General features: G+C 34.8%; 1 protein-coding gene across 11 annotated transcripts in view; it reads right to left on the bottom strand.

Annotated features, from left to right (window-relative positions):
* Window positions 1–22,288, bottom strand: part of CHL1 (cell adhesion molecule L1 like) — a 212,943-nt gene that overhangs the window by 7,761 nt on the left and 182,894 nt on the right. For 6 of the 11 annotated variants that reach the window (XM_015130379.3, XM_015130382.3, XM_015130381.3 and 3 more), the window contains 11 exons: window positions 19,278–19,379; window positions 18,881–19,078; window positions 17,677–17,747; window positions 12,089–12,311; window positions 10,758–10,873; window positions 10,423–10,627; window positions 9,796–9,918; window positions 6,950–7,129; window positions 3,420–3,581; window positions 2,660–2,791; window positions 1–73 (listed from right to left, as the gene is read on the bottom strand). In XM_015130379.3, coding sequence (XP_014985865.3) covers window positions 1–73; window positions 2,660–2,791; window positions 3,420–3,581; window positions 6,950–7,129; window positions 9,796–9,918; window positions 10,423–10,627; window positions 10,758–10,873; window positions 12,089–12,311; window positions 17,677–17,747; window positions 18,881–19,078; window positions 19,278–19,379 — 1,585 coding nt within the window. The remainder of the gene's footprint in view (window positions 74–2,659; window positions 2,792–3,419; window positions 3,582–6,949; window positions 7,130–9,795; window positions 9,919–10,422; window positions 10,628–10,757; window positions 10,874–12,088; window positions 12,312–17,676; window positions 17,748–18,880; window positions 19,079–19,277; window positions 19,380–22,288) is intronic. The other 5 variants (XM_015130384.3, XM_077994234.1, XM_077994231.1 and 2 more) reach the window with 1 other exon arrangement.

Below are 22,288 nucleotides of genomic sequence, written 5' to 3'. Positions count from 1 at the left end.
CTGTATTCACCAAAGGTTTCATCTTTTACTGACTGAATTTCTGGGTCTGGATGCAAATCTTCCTTTTCTTTAACTAAAAAAGAGAAAAAAGGTGGGGAAACTAATACAGTGACTGTTTAAAATACATTTTTACCAGCGCTGTGGAATAGTGAATAGTCAATAAGAACAGCATTGCTCAAATGTTTTGATACCAGTGAGGCAATATTTTTTTCTGGCTATACCTGTAGCCCATCTGTTACTTCTTTGTTTAAATAAAAAAGAGAGAGGATTTTGGGAAGTTCTACTTTTTTGTCATCACATCTGCAGCGTGCTGCATATTTTCACGTGACTACACAATATTATGTGAACAAGAAGTCTTATTGGAAGAGCCCAACTTAATTTGATTTCTCAGTGAAGACCAAATTACTAAATATTTATTTTACTATCTGGACCTTTTGAAGATGTCATAGGCACCTATTAGATCTGTGTCATTAAATTAAATTGAATTTAAAAAGTCAATCAAGGCTGGATGTGGTGGCTCATGCCTGTAATCCCAGCACTTTGGGAGGCCAAGACGGGCAGAACACTTGATGTCAGGAGTTTGAAACCAGCCTGGACAACAAAGCAAGACCCTGTCTCTATTAAAAACATGGAAATTAGCCAGGTGTGGTAGTGTGCACCTGTGGTCCCAGCTACATGATGGGCTGAGGTGGGAAGATCACTTGAACCTGGGAGGCAGAGGTTGCAGAGAGCTGAAATAGTGCCACTACACTCCAGCCTGGGTGACGGAACAAGATCATGTCTCAAAAAAAAAAAAAAAAAAAACAAAGGTCAATCATTTGGTTGTTATGCATCACTCTTACACAAAACTGTTGCAACAATCTGAATATTCAGGTCTCCACTGACATTTTACTTTTTTTGTTTTGTTTTGTTTCAAGACAAAGTCTCACTCTGTCACCCAGGCTGGAGTGCAGTGGCAGGATCTCTGCTCACTGCAACCTCTGCCTTCCGGGTTCAAGGGATTCTCATGCCTCAGCCTCCTGAGTAGCTAGGATTACAGGCAGCCGCCACCACGCCCAGCTAATTTTTGTATTAGTGGAATATAAGACCAAAAGCTCTTATTCCCCTTACTTAAAAACAAACAAACAAACAAAAACCCTCAAATACAAATTGTTATTTATGGAACTTTTTATGACTACATGCAGAGACCTAATAGATTCTCTTAGCTACTCTGCAATATGAAATGCTGATTTTTTTTTTCTTTTCAGGGCATGATTTGAAGAAACATCTTTAGAATCTGGATAGCACACAATTCACAAATGATTATTTGTTGGGGATAAGGAGAATGCTATAACTCTTTAACGATTCCCATTAATTACTCAGAACATTTATTAGTCATTGTGAACCTAATTCATAATCATTCAGTCTTCAGAGAAAAAAGTGAAATGCATAACTCCATAAATTATGCATGTCATTTTACAAAAACCTAGAAATTATGCTCTCAATGCTTCTATGTAGATGACGGGTTCCCACTAAATATTTGCTAGATAAATCCTAAGCCAATAATGAACTTCTCATAAATCTGAACATCATGAAACAAATAGCAGTGTAATCTAAATCTTTGTCACCATATAAAAGCATCATGAATACTAAGCAATACTAGTAATAACCATCATCTTGATACAATATGTATATCTGAAAAAGACAAAACAAATTCGGAAGTTGAATGAAATTAAAGGCAAACATCATATTACCAACTATAATGGTTTTCATGGATACCTTATGTATCAATTCATGAGGCAGTGTATCTAATACACGCCATGGTAATAAGAAACGCATTCCTAATAATGATTAACACCAACAAAGTTGGCCAGTGGAGCCAGTAATATTAGAATGCATTAGTGCAAAAAACACGAGTCGTGTATGTCATGTATAGAGAGAGGCGTACTATAGATGGGTCACTTAAAACACTAAAGCATGTATGTAACTTAGTAATTTGTCTCTCAATGGCTCTGATCTTTCACAGATAGACAATAGAAGTTTGGAAGTGTTATCAACCTTGTTAGAGCTCTTTCTTTCTTTCTTTCTTTCTTTCTTTCTTTCTTTCTTTCTTTCTTTCTTTCTTTCTTTCTTTCTTTTTTTTTTTTGAGATGGAGTTTTTGCTTTTATCTCCCAGGCTAAAGTAGTACAGTGGTGCGATCTCGGCTCACTGCCACTTCCACCTCCCGGGTTCAAGTGATTCTCCTGCCTCAGCCTCCTGAGTAGCTGGGATTACAGGCAGCTGCCACCATGCCCGGCTCATTTTTGTATTTTTAGTAAGAGACGGGGTTTCATCATGTTGGCCAGGATAGTCTTGATCTCCTGACCTCGTGATCCACCCACCTCGGCCTCCCAAAGTGCTAGGATTACAGGCACGAGCCACCACACCCGGCAGTTAGAGCCCATTTTAAGTGCTAAAAACTAAAACCAAGTAACTATCTGGAAATAATACTCTAGACCATACATATTTTTTTTTGGTTAATTTAGCAATATGTTTTTCCTCTCAGTGCATTGTACATCTAATTTGCTAAAATAAATTTGACTTGAATGTGTATTTAAAAAAAAAAAAGATGTCACTGAAGAATGCTTCCCAGAAAATGCTATTTAATAAGTTGAAAATCACATTAAAAAACAATTTTACCTGAGTACTTTCCACCTCTGTTTCTCTTCACAAAGCAAACAGTTAACAATACTAGTGTGAGAAGAGCAATTGCACACATCAGTCCAATAAACCAGCCTTGAGTGGAGATGTCATCATATAAACCAGCATATTCTGTTGTAGAAAGAGAAGTCACAACATTGTACACTAGAAACAGTCTTGTATTCTGTAAAATTGGGGAAAATTAGACATCATTTTTAAGCATACCAAAGAGTATCAATTTTTTTAATGACCCCAGAAGGAATGCAATGTGAAGGACATGTTAATGGGAGAATACTGATAAATCTTTCCTTCTTTATTTAAAAAGGGACTTCTTTGAGTTGTATTTGATTCTGAGGATGAAAAACCAAAGAAGGATAGTGAAGGCAGAAGTTAAACTCAGAAGCAGCAAGGAGCAAGCAAAAGCGCAAGCTGCCTTGGTTAGAAGCAGATGACCATGGAGCCTGGTGGTTTTGTTTTGTTTTGTTTTGCTTTTTCTTTTTAGATTGTGTTATTAACATGTGTTAATAAGCAGGAGATATTTTTAGGCAACAACTCTAGTAAAAACAAAATAAAGGATAAGTTGAACTACTGTGAAACATTTTTCATTTTGATAATTTAAAATATGTCTAAAATTGAAATTATTATTTTCATTACTAATATACTCAGTGTTTTCATGTTTAATATAGGACATATGCAACACTAAATATTCTACAGGACATAGATTGACTAAGACTTTCCCAAATATAATCTCATTTCTCACCTCTCCCTCTTGTCTCAATTACATCTTGAAAAATGCTATCGTTATCACCCCAATTCTTAGTCATTAGGCGAACTATATGTTCAGCTCCCGGCTCAAATACCTCTATTGGGTGAGTCTTTTGAGTAAGATTTACTCCTTCTGATATCTTCCCGATACCTTTACCTAAGAAATGTACACAGTTAAATCATGTGAATTGTAGTCATGGAAAAACAGGACATAAAAAGTAAAAAAATATATATTGTTACTCGAAGTGAATAAGAAAGTCACTTATATATTGTCTCAGTTTTTGAATTACAAGAGATCAAGAAAATCAACATTTCAACTTCCTTTTTTAATATAATGAAATTGAGTAAATGAAATGAACTCAATACATGGCTGTTTAAGATGAAATGGTACTGTAAATCTGCCTGGTCTCATGAATGGTTCAAAACCGTAGACTTAAAAAAATTATACAATATGATTTTGTGCAATTTGGATTTTCACAAACCTAATGGGAAACTGAATATGGCCTTTTGACTTACAATTGACAGCATATAACCTTATAATCATAACTAACTATATATTGCTTTTTTTTTTTTTGCCTTGGTCTTCTCCATAAATACTGATGAAACAGCATTACAACATGGTCATATATTAAATATTTGAAATTTATAGAAGCCCAAAGTGCGTGAAGTGCAGGCTTGTAGGTACATACCAATGGAATGGTTTTACTGACATTTTGAAAGTGGTGTGGGAAGTTATTACTTTTCAAAAAATATTAATATGTCAATATGTTAATAGTAGAATCTCATAGTAGAAGATAAAATGAATCAAGTTTAACAAAAATATACTAACTTCTTATCTTACCACCAAGTGTCTTAAATATTTTTGCATGTGATCCATAGTTTTGCTGGGAATCAACTCAATATAATAAATATAATCCAGAAAATGTTAGCAGTGTTATAAAATATGTTTCTTACTGAGACTACAACGGGTTATGAAATTCTATTTAAAGTGGGTATATGTTACAGATCAATATTTCATTATGCATTTTCATTATAGAAAAAAATTAATTATATAGTTACTAAATAACAAAAAGGTTTTATTAAAAATTATGCCATGAGAGAAATAAGGCCAATTATATGAGCAAAGCCTTCAAGATTAAGCATCATTGAAACAGAGTGCAATTAATTTTGACCTTGAAAAACAGAGATATTAGTAAAACGTTAAGTAGTGCAAGCTTTTGAAAAACAGAGTAAAGCAAGTGATTTATTCAAACCACTAATGACACAAAAATAATATTTCTGATTAGCTCCATCTTTTCTACTCTTAGATTATGGAATACGATTTATTTGAAAATCAGAGTGACAACCTGAAAACAGAGAAAAATGCTTGTCAATCAAATCCTATTTTTTGAACAAGCGCCAAATGACCTTGAAATGAGCTACATAGGCGGAGCGAGAAGAAAGATGCATAGTAGTAGGTTCCAGTTTGCACAAGTGATCATTTTTAGAGTGCTGAGTGATAACAAGATGTATCTTCTCAGTAGAAATATACATTTTTTTCAAAGATTATGTTGAACTCTAGTAGAAAAAGAGATTGTAATTTTTTTCCCTGTACATATGGCAAGACACGCCTATAGAAGAGAAATCAGTGTCAACTGGGGAAGGGGGCACTTAGCTGGAATACTGAAAATGCAGATTCCTGAAAAAGAGCACAAACACGCTAGTAAGAAACATTCTTAAATTCCTGACACGTAAGACAGTGAAGAAATGTTCTTTTAAGATACGCAGCAAATTAGTTACATTTTTAGTTTGAAGAAAAGATGCCACATCAGTTGTAAAATCACATGAACAGCATTTTCATCCTCCAAAAACAATTTCTCAAGCATGAATGCAACCAAGCCCAAATTTTCCAACGTATGTACTAGAATGTGCAATGCTTGTAAGGCAATTCTGTGAATATTTTTTCTTATATGCTTCAAATTGGCAAGAATGGGATCAGTATTTCACAAGCACATTATGGTCTTGGTTATATCAAAATAGCAACCAACTCCATGCCTTAAATTCTGTTTTTAAGAATATGGAAGTTGCATGTTTGGAGTACTACCATTCTGACTTCTCTTCTTTGTATTGGACACTTGATGTCAGTTTCAATGCTTCAGAAATAACCATCTTTTAGTTACTGCGAAGTTTTCAATCCCCATCTTTAAATCTAACTTTTATGAGCAGGTAAAGTCAGTGAAATGAGTTTTTCATTTCACTTGGTGTTCAATTCATCCTTGGGAATACTTTGTGAGTTTTAGGGAAGTAATTATTTGAATTATACACTTTTCCCACATAAAGGGGTTTTAAATGTTTAAGGAATCCAAGAAAAACATAAGCTTGTTATTAGTCAGATATAGCAGGCACAATAAGATGTAAAAACAAACCAATAATAAAGGTCAGAGCATAACCATTCACACACAAACACAGTGATTTACAGTCATTCACAAGTTTGAATATATTTTAATATACATCTTCAATAAATAATAGGCAGTTGAATTTTCTTTACTATGTTTCCCCTTCGTGATGTTTCTTTCATTGATTCTACCATTTTTCTAATCTACAATTTGGAAAAGCATCCCGAACACAGTCTGACACATAGTATTAGATTGGTGCAAAAGTAATTGTGGCCTTTGTCATTACTACTTTTAATGGAAGGACCACAACTACTTTTGCACCAACCTTAATACACGATAAATACACAACTCTACTTCCCTTTCTGCCATCTTCTACATCCTTCCTTTCTTTCTCCAATATCCTTCCACTCCTGAACAGCCTAAGCCCTACCTAAATCTCTCTTTGTTTAACTTAGTGTGTACATCAGTTTCTCTGATCTGATTTATCTGCGAAGGTCCTATTGCTATTATAGAAAGCTTAGCAAGAACCTTGCTAAAATCATAACTGGAGATGCAGTTTTGGAAGGGAAATGGTTAAAGGTGGAAAAAAATAGAAAAGTGTAATTGAATTAGGACAATTGTGTTACAAGTGAAATCATAGATTTATAAGCCATTTCCCAGCTAGTTGCTTGGCATCAATCATCAGACAGTAAAACAAAATTGACATATGAATCAATGTATATAGAGTGAAGGCATGAAAGTGAGATGTATTAGATCTGTAATGTCTACCAAAGCAAGAGCCACATGTTTTTCTGTATGGAAACATTTCTAAAAGAAAAATATACCTTTACTAACCTTTTGAATAGCTTTGTGACCTTATGTCCCGCTACTTTAATTAAGTAAAATTATAGTTCCTGACCTTGTATACACTAAGCTATAATTTGATTAGTATTGCGCAGAAATCCATAAATTGAGTCAATGTGAACTTTCCAAACAAGATTAATAAATTCTGCCTCTATGTCAGTGGAAAACAGAAGGTCAGACAGAGTGGGATCACAATCATTTCTAATTTACAATGACTAGCACGGTGCTTTCCTTTCAGCACAGCTGTTTAAAAAGATGCAGCCTCTTTTTAAAGCCCCTGTTAAAAAGAGAAGCCTCATGTACTTACTCCCTTCTCCTAAGGTGGAGCTTTCCTCCGTGATCGGTTTTCCACAGCCCCGTGAAGTGCAAGCCCTCAAGTAGAATTTGTACTTGGTAGTTGCATTCAGGTTTGAGAGGTGCCAGCTGGGTTTTGATGGAGTTGTAATGTTAATATCATTTAATTCTCCAATCTCGTAGGTGTCATTTACTAAAAAACAAACATGAACAACAGCTCAAATGTATTTAACCATTCAAGTTGTATTCTTCATTATTTTCATTTCTCCTTATGCTTGTAGTATGTAAAGATACATTAATGATTCATAACCATCAACTCATTTAATCCTATGAGGTACGTACAACTACTATGACTATATCATACATGACAAAACTGAGGTCTCACAAGAATAAGGGCTTTGCTCTGATCTTGAATCTGTAAATTTGCAAACTGGAATTTGAATCCAAACCATGGCCTTTTGACCCCAGAGAAACATCTTTAATCCCTGTGCTATATTGGAGCCAACTGCTCCAGCTTCATAATACCTGTTAATAATAATGAATTTTCCCCATTGCTATATTTTCATTGTATCTTTGAATTAAGTACTTGTAATTTCCTTTTGCAAGAATAATTCAAGATGATAATTTATTTATATCTTCTATCTTCTATGGCTTCTAGTTTAACATATGGCACCAAATAGCTACTCAATATACATAGAATCAATAAATGCAAGAATATATTAATTATTTAAGAATATCTACTGTGTACTAAGTACTATGCGAAGTGCTAATTGTAAAAAGCTGAATCAGATAGCTTCTTCCAAAGAATTGCAACCCAGCAAAGACATGAGATTTGTGTACCCAGCAAAGACATGAGATTTGTGTAAGAGCGTGGCGTATTATAAGATTACTGTAACATTAATCCAAGAGATAAAATACATCCAAGATAGTGCAGCTGTTAGTGGCAAGAAAGAATATAGAATAAATCCTCTTGACTCTCAGTCCAAGATACCATAGATGTTTAAAAAATGCATTTATTATTGACATAAAAATGCCTTCCTTGGTCCATAAAATGCAATTCAAATCAATGAAAAAAAAAACAAACAAAAAATTTGGCATCCAAACATTGGAAAGAAGGATGTGAAATCATCACTCTTTTAGATTTTTTGAAAACATAATTGTGAATGACCACAAAGTCAATTAAAAAACTACTACAATCAATATAAGAATTCAGGAGAGTATACATAGAGCTCTCATACATATAAATTGCAACAATTTAGACTATTTAAGAGCAATAAGAAAAAGGTAAACTACCTAAAATGTCTTGATCATTTAATATTGAGAACAAAATAATTATATATTATTTTATTTTAAAATCCACATATCAAGCAGTTCAGTAATCATTACAATTGTTAATATTTCAACTTCTATATTCTAAGAACTTGTTTTTAGACAAACTTAAATGTTACATATGGATCAATATGAAGGTTGGAATTTAATTGAGTTTCTTATTGTTAGGATAAGGAGAAGATATATATTTACCAAACAAATTGACATTTAAAAGAATCTTCAAATATTTCTTCAATTCTTACACCTTTTTTGAAAACCAGTTCATGGAATAATATAAGGTTAAGAGTTCAACATGTAGAATTGGACTGATCTTGCTTTGCATTCTTAACGCTTATTTTACTGCTTGACTCTGTATGAGTATATTCTCTATATATCTCAATCCCTTCATTCATAAAATAGTGATAGTACATATCTAATAGATTTCTTATTTTAATGAAACAATGTAAAGAGATACACAAAAAGAGCAGGATTAGTACTCATCCTGCTACACAGCAAGCACTCAAAAGTGCTAAAGTCTACTTCTGTTGGGATTAGGCCTTTATGTATTTAAACATATGTGCTAATTTCAGCAGAAACCATCAGAAGCTAAAGCAAATATATGACCTGGGTTGCTGGAAGTTTTGAGTTGATGTGAAAGTAGCACAACAGGGCTATAATCAAGTTGACTTGTAAGCAGTGTATGCTGGGTTTCTGTATTTCTGGTGCTTTGAGAATTGAAGTCTTGAAAGTCTAAAATTTTCACGATGGGATGTTGCTAAAATTTTCTATAATGTCAATCCCCTAAGTTCCATTTTGAGATGATGCTTAGACTTGAGGACTGTTCAAGATGGGAGGCGCTACTATTAAAAATGACCTGATTTCATCTGAACACATTCACGTTACTCTAGTTGCATAGCAGCATGTGTGCAGAGCCCATTCCGAGTAATGATCCAAAGACAATTATTTAGTCCTCTCAATATCATCTCCATGAAATAGCAAGCAACTCATTGAGAATTTGATAAACACAAGTATATTTAAGGTTGAGTATGGGAGCATATATCTGAGACAGAAGAGGTAGTGTGCTTTGAATCTCCATCACATCACTCAATAACTCTTTTGCATGTTTCCTACTTCTCCAAACATCTTATATATAAACATTAAACGCATGTTTTGTGTACTCATCAGCACACTGCTTTTTTTCTAAAACAGGTGAGCAAACCTTTCCGTAAAGGGCCAGATGGTAAACATTTAGCCTTTGTAGGCCATGTAGTCTCTGTTGAGATGACAACTTTGCCACTCCAGGGAGAAAGCAGCTGTAGACATACATAAATAAGTGGACATGGCCATGTCGTCATAAAACTTTATTCCTAAAAACAGGCAGCAGGCTGAATTTGGCATGCAAGCCAGTTTACAAGACCCTGGGCTACAAGGAAGAATGGCAGCTTACAAACCATGGCCTTAAGTGATCATTAGACTCCCAACATAGCAAACAGAATACTCAATCAAAAAGTGGAATTTAAGAAGTTAACTCCAATTCAAATTTCTACTTACTTATCTGATATTGCAAAAGATAGCCAGTTAAGTTTCCATTTAATTTCTTAGGTAGTCCCCAGGATAAAGTGGCAGTGTCTTTATCAACTTTGATGACCTTGAGAAAAGTTGGCTGTTCAGGTACTAGGAAACACAAGACCAAAAATAAACTCATATAAATTAGTAAAATTCAAAAAAGCCCTATTATATCATAAATTTTATAGAAATTGACAAGCTCACGCATCTGAAGTAAATATTAATTAACTACTAATAAAGAAGAATGTTTGTTTTATTTATTTATTTATTTATTTAGAGACGGAGTCTCACTCTGTGGCCTGATCTCTGCTCATTGCAACCTCTGCCTCCTAGGTTCAAGTGATTCTCCTGCCTCAGCCTCCCAAGTAGCTGGGACTACAGGCGTGCACTACCACATCTAGCTAATTTTTGTATTTTTAGTAGAGACAGGATTTCAACATGTTGGCCAAGCTGGTTTGGAACTCCTAACTTAGAGTTATCCATCTGCCTTGGCCTCTCAAAGTGCTGGAATTTACGGGCATGAGCCACCACGCCTGGCCATAATGAAGAATGTTTAATATGGCCATGGATCACCTCCATTTTTGACATGACTCTCCATTGTTATCCTCTCACCTCCTTCTGGTGTTTGAAATATATAAGGCTCACTTTCAGGACCAGCTCCTTTAGAGTTATAGGCTAAAACTGTTAGGTGAAATTCACTAAAGGCATCTAAGGAAGGAACCATTCCAGAGTTTCTTTGTCCTGAAAATCTTAGAACATTCACTTCTTTGGGATGTGTTCTTCCATCCAACAGACTTTTTGTTTTCCACCAATTTATCTGCAATGAAAACAAAAATCTTTTAATATGTGCATCATGGTGACAGATTCTCTTTGGCTTCTTCTGAAATCAGTTCTTATTTATTCTCAGATACCAATTCAACAACAAGAAGAAAAACCATGATAAAAACCTGATAGCCTTTCAGACGTCCATGTACTCTGTCCTTTGGAATTGTTGACCAGGTAACTTTAACTAATGTACTGTTTATAACGTCCACCCCATGGATCACTGGAGCTGTATCAGGATCTGTTAATCGTATAAGATTGATTAGTTTTCAATAACCTGCACATGTGATTATCAGGACCCTTTTCAAAAATTTTCGTAATGTTTCTTCTGGAGAAAGCACTTTTATGAAATTCATTCCAAATGGAACCAAAAGAGTTTCTCATGACAGATAAGTTTATCAGTCCAAATAGATTTCCCAAAGAAGAGGACAGCCTATATCACACTGAGAAACAAAGCCCTCCAGATAGATACAATGTGGGCAAATAAAACCAGAAACTATTCTGTGGTCATCTTGGTTTTGGAAGCAAGTGAATTAAACTAGTAATATAAATAAAATTGGTTGGGAATCTTGTTAATCAAATATTAATAACAGTCAACATTTGAGCATATGCTATACGTCAGGCACTGCTCTAAGGGCCTTACCTCAATTGGTTCATACAACCCTATGAAGAGGATATTACTATCTCTATTCTATAGGAGTTCTTACTACAGAGGAATAAGCTAAATACAGAGCAGTCAAGACTAATACTATTTTAATTCATATGTGTTATGTGTTTTTTGTGCTTTTATTTGGGTAGAATTTAGACAGCAGGTGAGTAATGAGTTGGCTATTTCTCATTCTCAACCTTCTTCTACTTTTGGATCAAATTATTCTTTTAGATGCTGGAAAGGCAATGAGAATAACCCCTAATATTATTCAAAACATTAGCAATACAGAATGCAGTGTTTTTTCTCCTTCCAATAACCTATTTGCAACAGTTACTGTGGCATCAGAATGTGTGTGTGAGTATAATTCTATATATAAATCTGGGTGTATATCTCATCAGTATTAGGAAAGCTCCGGACATGCCACTGAAGCCCAGGGCATGACAGCAAGTGGCTGTTAGGGGATCCTTGACAAGTAAGGGCAAATATACTTGAAAATCTTATGACAGTTATGGGGCTTTAAATGATTGCAGTGATAACTCCTGGTCTTCGATTTTCAATGTAGGAAGAGCTTTATAGGAAACTGAATAAAATGGAAATTTTCAACATACTTCTTGGTACTGTATACTGATCAACTGTCCTCCAGTCAATCCTAAGATAGAAATCATGTGTTATGTTTCTTTTTATCTCCTGTGGCTAATACAACCTCTTTGCATGCAGTAGTTGTTCACAAATATTTGTTGACAGAAGTACAATATATTTGAGAGCAACAGTTATTGACATGCTTAGCAGTTTGAGTGCATCACTTACAGTCTTCTCCAGAATAGAGAGTCACTGACTGAGGGGCAGGCCCAGATCCTAGTTGATTGATAGCCTGGACTTTGACATCATAAGGGGCGTAGACAGCAGGCGTCATCACCCGCAACGTGTGGTTTGTGACTGTTTCTTCTTCCCACTCCACTGGGGCTCCCTGTGGCTTCCAGGTCACTCTGTACTCTAGGCCTGGTCCATTCTGCTCCATGGATTTCAAAGGCTAAAACAGAAGGTGAGACTCATTCAGTCTGATCACAGATGTGTTGACTCAGAGATGGTGGTGAACCACCGTAAGTGGTATAAGGAACAATGCAATGGAAGGATCATTTGTTGAGAGATCTTAAATCCCCCTTCTTGGTTTAGAGACAGTTGTGAAAAAGTTTTGTCATCATATGAGCTTAAGTATGAAAATTAATCCCTTACCTCCCCAAGTAATGAGCAGCCTACACATCAGATGCCTGGATTATGTCCTTATGGTAAAGTCTAAGTTTTCACACATGAAGGAAGTTACAAAGAAATGCCACGAAGTGTTTTAGCTTTTTGCTTATGCTTTCCACTACATTCCACCTTTCCATTTTCAAAAAACAGACAAATAAAAAATAATATGGCCACGAATTCTTTGGTTGTGAATGGGATTCTCCCATGGCTTTTTGAAGAAAACTCTTTTTTGTATTTGGTTCTCTCCTTCTTCATTTTTCTTCCATAAGAAGAGACAGATTATGTATATATTTTTGGAGACTATGCATGTTTATACTTTAATACAAAGAAACAGTAGCTCCTCTTTCTAATAATTTCCCAGCTCCTTGACCATTCTTTATTTTTCTTTAAGAAAAAATGCCTCCCTTATCCACTTTATTTTGCTGCATAGAAATATTTGGAGGAATAATTTCTTTCCTTTTTTTTTTTCCCCCCCTTAAGATGGAGTTTCACTCCCGTTGCCCAGGCTGGAGTGCAGTGGTGTGGTCTCGGCTCACTGCAACCTCCGTCTCCCGGGTTCGAGTGATTCTCCTTCCTCAGCCTCCCAAGTAGCTGAGATTATAGGCATGCGCCACCATGCCTGGCTAATTTTGTATTTTTAGTAGAGATGGGATTTCTCCATGTTGCTCAGACTCGTCTTAAATTCCCAACCTCAAGTGATCCACCTGCCTCAGCCTCCCAAAGTGCTGGGATTACAGGCATGAGCCACCGTACCCGGCCTGGAGGAATAATTTCTAGTATGGGAAATTGGTTATTTCCACTTTAGTTTTTAATTGAGCAACAGTTTAACTTAAAAACAATAATGTGGTTTAAACTGCCTGTTTAATTTCAAAGATAATGGGATTGTGCATTGAAATGAATCAGTTATATAAAATATGTTTAAAATATGATTTTAATCCTAAATTTAAGGTTCACTTATATACATAGTAATTTTGTCTGGATATGTGAGTGAGTCAACAATGTCATACATAGTGTTCTTACAGAATCTGTAACCCTTCACAACTTAATCTAAGTTACTAAAAGACTTCTTAGAGGCATTGCTTGGAATTAAGTTGATAACATAGTGACATATAAGCAAAATAATTTTAAGTGTATGCCTATTCCAACATGAATAAACTAAACTAACTGGGAGAAAAAAAATTAAAACAAAATGAAAACTTTCTGAGATTTTTCTGCAGACCTTGCTTATACTTCCATTTGTTGGAAAGTTTTGTTCCAAGATATTTTAGAGTGTGAAATGGATATAAATTCACCAGGGGCTTTAGCATTGCCCCAGTGAATTAGGCCATGAGTCTGTAGTGCCGTGCTGCAATGTGGAATGAGAGTTTCCTTCAGTCTCTACTGATAATAAGTGTGCTTAAATAATATTATTCATTTTACACGTTTTGCTCCAAAGAAAGGAGTTAAATTTAATAAAGTTCTCTGACAAATTTTAAATAAATAAATAATAAACCATAACACTTTAAACAAAAATATTTTAGCTATCTTATCGGCCTTTTTAGTACCCCGGAACCCAAATAAACAGCCTGAATGCTTTGTATTTGACTTTGAGGCAGTGCCTACTGAACCTCAGATGTTTCCCAAATCATCTCTTCAACAAAGAACAGAAGGAGCAAGGGCAGAGTAAGCAAGAAGGCCACCAGCCTTCCCTTCCCTCTGCCTCTCGTGAAATAGCCCACGAGGAAGGAGTCTCTAGAAAAGAGGTTCTTAACTTGCGGTGTAGGAATCTCTAGATGGGGTACATGTGTATCCTTTAAAGGATCTGAGAAGTCAATGATATCTTTAGTATGACTTTTTGTGTATAATTTTCTAGAAAAAGATCCTGTACTTCCAACATAGTTTCAAAGAGATCTATGAACCAAGCAAGGTTTTAACTATTAATCTAGAAAACGAAAGACTTCTGTCCTGCCTTAATTCTACTTTTTAAAAAATTTTTGAACATTTTTATTTATTTTTAATTGAGAAATAAAAATTGTATATACTTATGTACAACATGTTTTGAAATATGTATACATTGTGGAGTGGCTAAATTGAGCTACTCAAAATATACGTTACTTCATATACTTATTTTTTATGATAGAACACTTAAAACCTAGTCTCTCAACAATTTTCAAGAATACAATATATTGTTATCTACCGTAGTTACTAGGTTATACAATATTTCTTCTAATTCCACTTAATTTCATTTTAAAGCCAGTAGATCTTCTTATTATACTTGTAATATAAATAATAAAACCTAGATCCATTAGGAATTAACTACCTTGGATGTGATCATATAACCATGTAACTAAGGATGTTCCTGCTTCTCAACATTAGTGGGGTTTTTGGGCTTTTGGTTTTGTTTTTGGTGTCCTTTAAGTTTGAAATGTGTTATTGTATTGAGCAAAGCTAAAAATTCACATACCTATGCTTAAGAACAATGGAAACTCTCAAGCAAAAATTATCCTGATATAGGTATTTAACAGATGAGGTTGCAGTAGACTCTTTTGTCCTGTTTTGTGAGTAGAACATTATGATGTTGGAACACTCAAAATATATGAGTGAGTCATGACCCACTTAATATAGGAAAAGTGAATATTTGAAGGTAATGCTAACTAAAAAACCTAGTTCTACCATTCAGTTAAATTGTATTGTTATTTGAATTCAATCATATTTAATGTTAAATGTAAAACATAAACAAATAAGCAAAAAATAGGGACATCCAGTCTGTTCCTAGTGCTCATCTTCATTGTTAATTCTTTTGGGAAATATCAGCTTTTTTTTTTCCCAAAGTATGTCTCTCTGATCATTATCATGTAGATAGGAATTATTTTGGGTACGTCTCTGGAGGGGGTCTGGTAATTCATTCACAATGCTATCTGATTGTGAAACTGGGAAAAGCCTGGAGTCTAACTCCTTTCCATAGGATGATCCGTACAGAACAATACTTAATGAATGAATGTTCTTAAATTTCACTGGCTGTGTCAGTAGTGACTAGATCTCTGACATATCAAGATAATAGGAGACACCATGGGACATATTGGGAATGTAACTGTCAGCCTAGATCCAATTCCTGCGACTACTTCCTTCCTCTAATCAATTAACTACTAGGTTACATGTCATTTGCTCCTCAAAAACAAATTATAAATGCTTTTTTTTTTTTTTTTTTTTTTTTGAGACAGAATCTCGCTCTGTCACCCAGGCTGGAGTGCAGTGGTGTGATCTCAACTCACTGTAACCTCCACCTCCCAGGTTCAAGCGATTTTTCTGCCTCAGCCTCCCAATTAGCAGGGATAACAGGCATGCACCACCACACCTGGCTAATTTTCATATTTTTAGTAGAGAGGCAGTTTCACCAGATTATCCAGGCTGGTCTCAAACTCCTGACCTTGTGATCTGCCCGCCTTGGCCTCCCAAAGTGCTGGGATTACAAGCGTGAGCCACTGTACCTGGCCATAGATGCTTTCTTATTATAGCCCCATTCTTACAAGAAGAGAGCATTAATAATCAATCTTGTGTATCTTCGGGGTAATAAAAAATGACTTGTGAGTGAGAGGAGCAGTCAAAAAGACTGAAGATTTCTGGCCTTTTTTCCATGTGACTCAGCCCATGGCATCTGGGTGAGGTCATTAAACTCTGAGATTCCCAGTTTCTCTGTATGACATATAAGACTGACGCCATCGTGAACCACAGCCCTCCCAAAGGAGTAATGAAGATTAGTGAGTTAATGTTACTGGAACATGATGTGCTTCTCTGAGGAACTGATCGGCAAATTCACAGTATTATTGTTACCTAACTGATTAAATTATCTATTTTATGAAAATTTCTATGGAACTTAAGGGAGGATAAGACAGATATACCCTAAAAGACTAACATCATTTTAGATTATAAATTAAGTAATTATCAAGACTATGTGGTAATAACTATTTATAACCACAAATTCAAGGAAAGAAATAATATTCTTGAATATATTTCATTTCTATGTATTACCATTTTTTAAAAAAATTCCACACTTTAAACTTGTAAAACTTAATTTCACTGAAGTGGAAATAAAGAGCTAATTTTGATCTAAAAAATATTGACTAAATATTTGCAGGTATAGGCCATTTGATTGTGTAATGAATTCAAACACTAACATACGAGGATAAAAAGCAAACTAAACTTTGTGCATTTTAAAATTCTTCCAAGAATTATACCTGGAATGAGTTGTGGAAATAAATTAGTATATTTCAGCGTACATTAAAAAATGTTCTATGTTTACGCAAAGTTTTGTAAACTCAATGTTGGAGGCCTATTACTCATCAGAATGGCTGAATGATAATTTCCTTTTAGGTAGGTCAATATACTCATCATGAAATACATCCAAGTAGTAGAGGTAAAATAAAATTCCTCACTGTTACAGAAGAAATTTGGAAATGACCCTAGAATAATTAAAATTATCTGGGTAGATGTACATTTTTATGCAAAATTCAAATGGTGAAGTCTATTTAATAACATTTAACAGAGATATGTAAAGTAGGAAAAAGTGAGGTTTGGAGTCCAAAGATCCTCATATATAAATCCTAGCTTTGTGGATTTCTGGTTGTGTGGTGATGGGCAAGACATTCATTATCCTGGATGCCATCTCCAGGTCTAGAATAAGGCGTTCATGATGCTTTCTTCACAAGATCATCCTCAGAATTATTGGAAAGGAGAATACAAAATATCTACTGGTGTTTAATGAGGGGTGAATATTCTTTGGGGGGTCATCAGTTTGATATGCATAACATCTAGTAGATTATACTAAATTAATTAAAGATTTTCAGTATCTTTTTAATGGAAGAGAATCTAGAATATTGTTAATTAAACTATTAATAATTTGAAACTTTTGGTAATGTACTACAACTAAATCAATCTGTATAATCTTCCCTAAATTGTTGACTAGTGTTAAACTCGGTTTCATAACATCATTTTAATCACAATGATCTTTAAAATTTACGATGATGGTGATGACTCACAAGTTCATTTCATTTCCAAATCTTATCTTTGTTCTTAAAAAAATGTTGTGCTATCATTGTAGTTAGCATGCAGACCTAAGAGGAAGAGAAAAAGAGCACAAAGAAATATATAACATATTAAGGAATACACACCTCCCACTTTATAATCATCTCTTTTGGCTGAGAGGCTTGAACCCTTATGTTTTGTGGATTCCTATCTGGAGCTGAAAAATTAAAAACATTAACATTATTTTTCCTTTAACCCATAGGTAAGTCATCATATCACAACTCGTCCCCCCAAAAACTACAGATAATTAAATAAGTTTGATTGTACTTATTAATTTATATCTGGTCCAGTTCCTAAAAAGATTTAAGGTAGCTTTTAAATATATATTTTGTTTAAAACAGTAAAATAGTCTTTTTGGAGTGAAATAATTATTATCCAGTGGAGAGTAGATGGTTTACTATATATGTCTGAATTTTGAATCTGCCTTTAAAATTTTTAAAACTGCTTTCTAAAATTCTGAACTTGCTTTATAAAAATATATATTTTAATTTAAGCCTGCTCTATTTTTTCTATTAGAATTGTCATTAGAAACATATGTTGTGAATATTTGCCTTTAGAAGAATAAAATAAACACCATGTATTAATATCAGCAGCCAAGTTTTAAGGGCATCAAACAGAACAAAACCTGTAAAGTAGTCATGAATATTTTTAGATGGATTCATTTTATTAGAAATAGCTAAATGTGGAGTTTAGTGCAAAGGCTGACATACACTAAAATCACACAAGTGTTATTTCTATCTGATTCAGTTATAACCTTTACTTGCTTTTACTCAATCCAAAAAGGAAATTATATCCTAGAGTATTTATTTTAGCCAAGGAAAAATAAAATATCATGCTATGACCACATTGATGATCAATAACAATTCAGTAATACAAATTCTAGCACAGTCATTCTTGAGATTTTTTCAAAAGCATCTTGGAAATTTAGATTGATGTTGAAACACAAGAAAAGACACTGAATGCATAAAAATTAATAATGTTAGATACATATATACTGAACTTTAATTTAGAACTTACTTGATGATATCTGGTTAAATTTGATGTTTAGCCATCAGAAATTACTGAAAGTAATTTTTTTTCATGTGTCACTCCCCTAATTTCCTGCTTCTATCTAACTTGTATGTAATCCTTCTGAGACACGTGTGCTTTGAATATTTTGTGTGCTGTTTATACAACTATTAACGCTATTTGGAGAAATCTAAAATCCTACATTATCAATCTTTTTTAAGATGTTCAAAGATGGGGACAAACAAATATTTTGTTAGAAACCTGATGTGAGAACCTGCATACCTGCTGGCGGTGTTTCATGATGGTCTGACGGCTGGCTAGGTTGACTTCTCCCTACTTCATTCACGGCTATGACCCTGAACTGGTATCTCACAAATGGAGCCAAAGGTAAGATAACTGTGGTTTTCTTTCCTTGGACTCTGGTCAGTTCCTCCCACCTTCCAGGATCTTCTTTGTTTCCTTCAAATTCAACAATATACTCTGGGAAAAACATTAAAACAGGGAAAAAAACATTAGAATATATGGAGTATGGATAAGTTACACCAAAATTTATACCCAATATTAAAAGTTCAAAAGGATGTTATAAGAAGAATAATCCACTAAGGATGGTTAAAAAATGGCTTCACTATTAATTTTGAGTATCCAGAGTAATGAAAACAGTTATCCCAAGTCTTCCTACCGCTAATATTGCTATTGTGGTCATCTCCAGCTTCCCAGCTCAGCCGAACACTCCTGTTCTGTCTTTCAGACAAGTGAAGGTTTTCTGGTGGATCTGGAACATCTAATTAATAAAGGAAGGGAACATGTAGATAATTGCCTTTGTTTATCTTATTCCCTTCCTCACACACATTGCCAGCTACCCTGAGACAGAGCAGTTACCACTCTCTTAGGGACCTGGGGAGCCCCCGACATATGGAAGTGAAAGGTGGAGTTTCAAGGCTAATTCAGGCACCTAGCTAGCCCTAAGAAGTAAATAAACAGCTCGATAAGAACGAAGGTAATGTAGCTTTAAACCACAGCCAAGGAAGCTAGAGTCACAGGGATGTTTGGTTCCCCTATTGAAACTGAAGATAATGTCTTAATATACGTCTCTAAGTTGTTTTTCTGGAACCCAGACTGTCACCAAATAAATTTGCTGGCACGGAGACCTCAGATAAGGGGAAACTGAAGTCTGAGCTCTGACCATCATTTGTTTTGTAAATTTCTTCCTGAGGGGCCTCAAGGGAGCCACATCCATGAGCCAGAGCCAATCTTCATTTTGGCTGACTCCCAATTTTTAAACAAAGCTTCTCTTCCTTAACCAATTGCAAATCAGAACATCTTTGAATCCACCTATGACCTGTAAGCCATGTCCCATCCCCACTTTAAGATATCTCACCCTTTTAGGCATAAACCAATGTGTAACCTCAAAGTATTAATTTACTTTTTTGCCTGTAGCATTTGCTTTCCTGAAATTTACTCCTGCTTTTAAACACCGTCACCTGCAAGCCATTGCGGAGGTTGGGACTTAAGCGTGAGCTGACCCATTCTTGTTTGGTGCCCTCCAGATAAATGTTCCTTTCTCCCACTGCAAACCTCAGTATAGACACCTGATCTTACTCTACTGGGTTGGTGGACCCCAGTTTGGTTCCATAAAAACCCTTTTTTTCTGGGCCTATGTCTCCACTATGTTCAAACGCATCAACCTCTGGGGTCTGGGGTTCTTTGTAAAATGCAGCATCTTCACACGTACTCCCCAGTGGACCATATTACCTCCCTCTTCTCTGATTATAGTCTCAAGGGGTTGTCCTTGACCAGGGACATCAGAATTCTTTTAGGAGTAGTTAATAACAATGAAGATTCCTAGGCCCTATTTCTGGCTTACTGAGGAAGGTGGACCAAGGAATCTGCATTTACAAACAAGTTCTTTGGATGGTGATTAGGCATACTCAAGTTTGAGAAACATGACGTATCTCAAATGAATCATTTCTATTGGTCCAGTTCATATTTGTTTATATGCCTGATTCAACTCCAAGAGTAGGGGTCATATTTTATTATGCTTTGCGTTGCCCGCAGTGCCTCACACATAAATGTCTTGTAACTAAATAAATCAGTGAAAAAGATATTATTACTTCAATCATGCATATAATTATTATATTAAATCAATAAAAACTAAGTCCTATGGCTATAGAAAAAGAGAGAGAACATGAGCTCTGCCTTTCTTTTTTGCAACTGTGTTGGATTTTTATCATCATTGATAACAAAGAATTTTCATTATAGCAACTTTGATACCCTCTTGACCTGGAGTTCTCAAAAGGAGTAGGAAGGCAGTTTATATCGGAAGAGGGAGATTTGGCATTGTTAAATGTTGTGACAGAAACTGGAAAATTAAGTAAGTAAATGATCACAAATTTTCCAGTGCTAAAGAAAATGAAAATTTCTGGTACTTTGAAAATAAAGCAACAATCTTATTTCTAAAGGCCTTTACTCTTAAAATTTGATTTGAATTCTCTCAAGTATTGGAGGATTTTTATCTTTTTGCAGAAGAGAAAGGGAAGGTATTATGTAATGTAGCCTTTCAATGGGCTCGCTCTTCTCCTAGTGGAAAGCACCGTCTATTGCTCCTCCTGAATATTTGCTAATTGTTAGAAATTTACATTGACAAAAAGCATTGTTTCAAATTCAGAATAGAGAACATGCTTTTTAAAAACTGTGGTTCATGACTGTGTCCAAACATTAAAGCCTTAAATAAAGTTATTTCTTCAACAGGTTTGAGAATCTCTGAGCTAGGAGAACTTCAGCTTCTCTTCAGTATTTACTGAGTCCACTAATTTCTGAAGTTTCCTGAAGTAAACTAAGGCTGCATGTTACATCTGTCATTAAAATCGGGCTCCTCTGAGAATCATATGGAGCTAGAACTGATGAACTTGCAACTGAGACTTTTTTAAAAAATGATATCCTGAAAGCATATTTATGTCAATGCTTTTAAAAATAACTTTTGATTAAAGTGGATCAAGTATATGCTTTTAAAAATTGTTTTCCAGGGGGAAAACATAGTCTTTTAGAAACCTCATATGTGTCTATATAATTATTTATTATTGTCAATTGTTGAGAGATGCTTTGGTTAATCAGAAGTTGGTCTAAAGAAAAACGAATATAAATTTTGAGCAATAAAGTTCAAAATTTATTTTTATTCAAATGTTATTTTTATTTTTATTCTGTAAACATTGGTAGATTAGTGCATACATAAACAGTACATATAATCATAGGCAAAATTTATATAGAATTTTAAAAAATTAATAGTTCCAAAAACGGCAGCCTAATTGCAAGAATGATATTTTAAATTTGAGAGGAAATTGAGAAGGGAAGCACCAAGCAGTAGGGGACTCAGTCCCTTTGGTGGCTGCCATTGTTCAAAATACTTAGGGACAAAGCACACGGAGCCTGAACTCACCCCTCAACTCACTGGGCCTGGGAAGAATTCCAGTTTATCTGAAGCTCAACTACTTTATCTGATGAATTATTGTTGAAATCATCACTAGGGGATTAAACGTTTCTGTTTGGAGAGACCTGAAAATGCTCAAATACCCATGGCCAAACATTTTGCCTAAAGGTACAATTCTACTGAGCCAACTCTACAACTCTATAAATCCATACCTTCTACGAGTGGAAACTGCGCTTTTATTTTTAGAACCCAACTTGATGGCTATT

This window comes from Macaca mulatta, chromosome 2, assembly GCF_049350105.2.
Source record: "Macaca mulatta isolate MMU2019108-1 chromosome 2, T2T-MMU8v2.0, whole genome shotgun sequence".
Taxonomy (NCBI): Eukaryota; Metazoa; Chordata; class Mammalia; order Primates; family Cercopithecidae; genus Macaca; species Macaca mulatta.
This window is presented reverse-complemented; position numbering and strand designations above follow the sequence as displayed.